We start from the raw sequence: 5,623 nt of genomic DNA, 5'->3' as shown, positions 1-5,623 counted from the left end.
CTTGATCTTGACGGCGACGTTGCTGCTGTCGCTTTGTTGCTATTGCTGCTTCATATGTTGCTGCTATTTTGTTGCTGTCGCTGTTGTTGCTTTTATTAATGAGTTTACGCCGTTCGTCGATCGCCGTCGCCGTGGGCTTAGCCTCCGCTCAGGTTCGCTACTTTATTTAGAGTAGAGCATTTCAAAGCTCATGAAATCTAAAGAGTAAGCGATTACAAAAGGTTGAACTAAAAGTTGAAAAAGTTAAAATAATAGTTCATAGCCTAAAATACATTATTCGCACTTTAATGAAAAATAAAAATAAAATATATAATATATGTATTCATTATTTATAAAGTTAGTGTTTTTTATGCTTGTTTTTTTTTTTTTTGGTTTTATGTTGATATGGCATAGGTATATATGGTATATGGAATATATGGTACATATATTCTTGACAATATGTATATTCGTAAAATTGACCTAAAAACACTTTCTATTAATCAAAACTATGCTTGAAACTCAACTTAAAATCTCCTTAAACCTTATTTATAACAACATAAGCAAATAATTTGTAGTTTTCATTATTTTTTGTAGCTACGTATGTATGTGTACTTTAAGTCTACTGAGATAGATGAATTGAATATCTTTAATACATGGATGTCTACTGAATTTGCTTTAAGTGTTCAGTGAAAGCAATTATCACCTTCAGACTTAATGGGAAAAATCCATGTATACAAAACAAACTGGTTACATATGGGGTATTGTATGGGGTTACATATAGAGAGAGAAATTTTGTTTTTATACTGAATATTTTAGAATCCTTTGTAAAGGAATACCCATGAATATTCTTGCATATATAGTCTATCAAATGAGATTCCCTTTTTTTGCCAAGTAGTTACGGCACTTAATTTTCGCCGCAACCGAACAACCGAAATTCTACCTAAAGTTCTGCAGGAAGCTGAATCAGAGGCTGCCTGTCCAGGGGCTGAGAAACACAATTACCTGGTTAGCTCTTTAATTATGAAAACCCAAATACAAAAAACAATAAAGCAAGAACAAGGCTGCTCAGAAACAAAAATAGACGCAAAGGGGTAGTCAAAATTGTATTTGATTTTCGGAAGTGGATCACGTAAGCGGATTCAAATAAATTGGGCCTTACATAATGCTAATGCCCCGAAAGCCTATCCCCGTATTGTTCAGGTCTGACCCCCAGTCCCGCTCAGGGTTTCCCTCCCCCGTCCAAAGAGTGTCGCCCCCGCGAATTCGCCACTAATTAATTGAGAGACAAAGACAAAGAGCGCCCGGTGCCATCTCCGTCTAATAAATAATAATGAAACTGAAAACGGAGAATACAGTACCGGAATCTTTGGCTTATCAGCAATCCGGAGAAAGGCCAACGGCAGAGGTTATGTTTCGTATGTGCTCCTATTTATTCGGCGAGCAAACACAGATAGTGATTCTAAAAAATTATTCTTGTTTATTGCTTAGATGTTCAGAATTTCAAATAAATAGAATACAATCAGACAGCAATATATTTTGTTTTTTTAGCTATGCTTACCATTTAAAGCATTTTAATTCTTAGAAACTAAGCTTGATAAACAATGTCCACTATCCCAAACACTATTAAAAAAAATATGCAATACGTGTATTGTTGAATTTATTTGTATTTGTTTTATTTAAATATTTAATTCAATCTATTGCGTTTTGGCTCGTGGAGGGAATCAGACTATAACTGCTTTGACATTAATGATTGTGGACTTGAAGAGGAACCTCTTGCATTAGAGGTAAAACTTTTATTTGTAAGCATTCTTATTACCTAGTTTCTGTCTTATGTCACTTGTAAGAAAATAGTTTTGTTTAAAAAGTTTTTCAAAGAAACTAAAATTAGCCTGTCAGATTTAATTAATTTATGGACACGGGAACATTGCATCTTTTGAAATTTATAAAAGAAAGATAATGTATATAGAGAACAACTAATTAGATGGCCAAGAAATCAGTGTGGCATTGGATCTTCTATTAAAAGGAAAAGGCAGGTTTTAAAAATATGTAGTAGAAGAAGTAAAATTATAATAGTTATTACAAAAGAAAAAAATTAATCACAAAATTTATATATTCTTGCAATGACTGTTTTGTTTTTTTTATGGAATTAAATGAAAACGAATGAGAAGAATAAATGTTTTAAAAATGAAATTATAGAGCATATTTTTGGGCTTTTGAGCAGGGAAACCTTATAGGCAATACCTCGCATGTATAGCGATCCTATATTTTCTTTTTAAGAAAAAAAAAGCATTTAACTATTTTTTTTTTTTTAATTTAATAATGTGTGTGATATATATTTCTTTTCTGACAGAATTAACAAAAAAAAAAAAAACAGTAATAATCTGGGACAGGGATTGGAACTTCAGGACGGTTTCCATATTTTATCCCCTACAGTCCCCGTCAAACACTCTTGTTAATTAGTTTCTTTCGAATGGACTCGTCCAGTGGCGGAATAGCCTCGCGGGGAATCAAAAATGTGGACAGATTAAACAAATCCAGAAACACCTTATACCGATCACTGCAAGAAAAGAGAGAGTAGGCGACGGGTCAATGATCTGAGCCCCTGGGTGGCAGGTGCTCCAGTTACCTGAGAGTGGAGCGAAGATATTGATAGCCGGATGAGCCGCCAGTGCCAAGTTGCTGGGAACCAATCATGCGTTGGACCATAATCACGTGATTGTCTGGAAGAGGTTGACATGAAGATGCGTTTTTAATAAAAGCGAAGGTGTGAAGGTTTTAACTGCGAATGCCAAGTAGTGTCACATTGCATAGAACGGAAGATACTCACATCTCCACTTGGTAATCAAGGAATCAATATCCATGAGCAGTGTGAGCAACTGGTGGGGCTGGCTGAACCTCGGCTCGTCCCGGTAGAACGTTATCATGATGGCGCCCTGAAGAGCCCGGTGACTGAATCGGCGATCCCCCCGCCGCACTAGAGCTTCGTGGACCGCCGGGTCGAAGATAGAGCGGTAGACCTCCTGGCGCTTCTCAATGTCCATCAATCGATAGTTTTTGGCCCGCTCCACTGGTTCCTCCATGGCACTGTGGACTTGGGCCTCCAGAAACTTGTCCACGCTCTGCTGGAACTTTTCCCAGAAGTTGAAGCCACTCTCCTCCAATCCGGGAGTGCGTTCCAGCCAACGCTGGACCAGCTCCAAGAGTGATGGCTCCTGCTCGGAGCTCCTAATGGCGGTCAGAGCCTCCTCGTCACCGCCAAAGACGTCCGAGTACTTCTGATTGTATCGGACCCTCTGTTCCGTAAGGACTCCGAGCTTGTTCTCGATTAAACGAAACTGCAGAGACTGAAAGCCAGAGGCGGGAGCCAAGTACTTACGGAAGTCCATGAAATCCAGAGGAGTCATGGTCTCCAGTATGGGCACTTGGTCCACAAGGAGCTGTAAAGGGTTGTGGTTAGACTTTATTTGTTTTGTTTTCAACTTCAACAAAATACCTTTAAAATGAGAACCACCCGATTCAGTCTTTTGACAATCTCCAGGGTCTTTGTCTCGTCAATCACCTCTGCGTCTAACATGTCCCTGATGGAGTCAAACTCGAAAATAATCTGTTTGAACCAAAGTTCGTAGGCTGCGAGAGTACGAATGGAATATTACATGTCCAGTACTCAGATCATTAGACCTACCCTGGTGTGTTATTATGAAGAGGTGCTCGTCGTGAACCGGTCGCTTATCCTCTTTGGAGAGCATGCACTGGGCGTCCAGCAGCTTGTCCAGCATCAGATACTCCCCGTAGATTTTGCCCACTTCCGTGGACAGGGGAACTGCAGCATCGTCGTGATCGTTTCTGTATTTGTTCATAGATTTTTTTGGGGTCAAGGCTCTGCTTTTAGTTTACTAATCTTAAATTTAATTGTTTCGATCACCACCACTGACCCGCTTCCAGCGTAGGGACAGCTCATCTTTTTAAAATTTCTCAGATGCTCCTCGAGCGGCGGACGCTGGCGAACTGAATCTCGGCAAAGATGGCAGTGAAGTGATAAGGTTGACGTCGGCGACCGTTCCGCTCGACTGTCCGCCGCCTTACTAACCCCCTCTGAAGCCCTTTCCACCCAAAACTATAGGAAATTTAAGTCGATTATCAGCTGAAGGTAAAAACTGGAAGCTAACAAATATGTTGTTCACAAAAATAAATCTTTAAAATTACAAAAATATTTTTTTTTAATAAAATAAGCTATATATAACTTATGACTTTATTTTAGTTTAAAAAAAATTGCAAAATTGATCTTTATAACAAATTATAACAATATAAACTGACAATGTAAAAAATTGTTGTATAGACACATTTTAAAAGAATCTACACATTCTCAACAACCGGATGGGGCTTAAAAATATTTTTAAGTAAAAATACTAAAAGAAAATTGTTGGTTTCGTACCGACAATCTTCCTAGTGTTTTTGTTAAAATCAGTCATGAATCTTAACTTTTATGTGAAAAGCACGATTAATCTACAAGGACTGTTAAATTAGTATCTAAAAGGCATAAACAAAAATAAATACCGAGGACATAATTGGCAAAAGGAAATTTTTGGTAAAACGCTTATGCTATCACTTTATATACAGAAACAATACAATATCTTCAGACTTTTGAAGTAGATTTTTATTTACGGCGATGCCACTTTTTGTTATCCAATTGTATTGAATGATGTGAAAATTTATTTTTATCTCTTTTTTATAAATTTAACTTGGTCGATTTTAATCGATGTATTCATCATTCATTTCTTATAATTAATAATTAATAAGAAGCAACAATATATATATTGAATTATACAATCTGGCAACTTTTACAACTTACACTGCAATGGTTTTTGTCTAGGCTAAACCACTTGGAATTTTGTGGCAGGAACAACATTTTTCAGTGGTTTGGAGCTAGACAATTTACCAAATCACTAGAGATTTTTGTGACACTCCTGATAAACATAGTTCAAAAATTAGAAAAGCTGTTTGGTATGTGACTCTCAACATGTTACACATTCGAAAAAAGTTCGATCACGCGTCCGCCAATCAAGCAAAATGATTTTTTTTCGACTCAACTCACAAGATTTTAAAATGATAGAAAACAGACGGGTGTCAGTCCGACATTATTTTTGTTTCCGTCGTCCTGATCAAGAATGTATGGGCAATTTTAGCCAGGAAAAAAACAAATTTTTAATTTTCAAAAACAAAAACATTACATTAAGGTCCTCAGTATGGGAAGCGTCGGGAAAATATCGAACCTGTAAAAGAAAATTCTGATAAAAGTGTGGGTACTGAACTGGGAAGCGTAGCTGTATCTCTATATCATAGTATACTTTTAACCAATTAACCCTAAGTAACAAATCGTATCATGATTCTTAAATAATAATCGGTCATTTTTATACCCTTACAGAGGGTATTATAATTTTGTCCAAAAGTGTGCAACGCAGTGAAGGAGACATCTCCGACCCTATAAAGTATATATATATTCTTGATCAGGATCACCTGAGTTGATCATCCTGAGTTGATATGAGCATATCCGTCTGTCCGTCTGTCTGTCTGTTTCTATGCGAACTAGTCTCTCAGTTCTAAAGCTATCGTCTGAAACATTGCACACGTCCTTCTTTCCTTTGCC

At 37.2% G+C, this 5,623-nt stretch overlaps 1 protein-coding gene across 1 annotated transcript; it reads right to left on the bottom strand.

Moving 5' to 3' along the window:
* Positions 1–2,295: 2,295 nt before the first annotated feature.
* Positions 2,296–4,068, bottom strand: v (Tryptophan 2,3-dioxygenase vermilion). Its single transcript, XM_017254686.3, has 6 exons — positions 3,912–4,068; positions 3,662–3,822; positions 3,473–3,606; positions 2,807–3,416; positions 2,606–2,699; positions 2,296–2,536 (listed from the first exon to the last, which is right to left on the bottom strand). The coding sequence occupies exons 1-6, from the start codon at positions 3,935–3,937 to the stop codon at positions 2,419–2,421; spliced, it is 1,143 nt and encodes a 380-aa protein (XP_017110175.2). The 5' UTR covers positions 3,938–4,068; the 3' UTR covers positions 2,296–2,418.
* Between the last annotated feature and the right edge of the window lie 1,555 nt (positions 4,069–5,623).

Source organism: Drosophila bipectinata, chromosome XL, assembly GCF_030179905.1.
Source record: "Drosophila bipectinata strain 14024-0381.07 chromosome XL, DbipHiC1v2, whole genome shotgun sequence".
In the NCBI taxonomy this organism is placed as follows: Eukaryota; Metazoa; Arthropoda; class Insecta; order Diptera; family Drosophilidae; genus Drosophila; species Drosophila bipectinata.
Note: the sequence above shows the minus strand (reverse complement) of the source record. Positions and strands in the feature narration are given on the sequence as shown.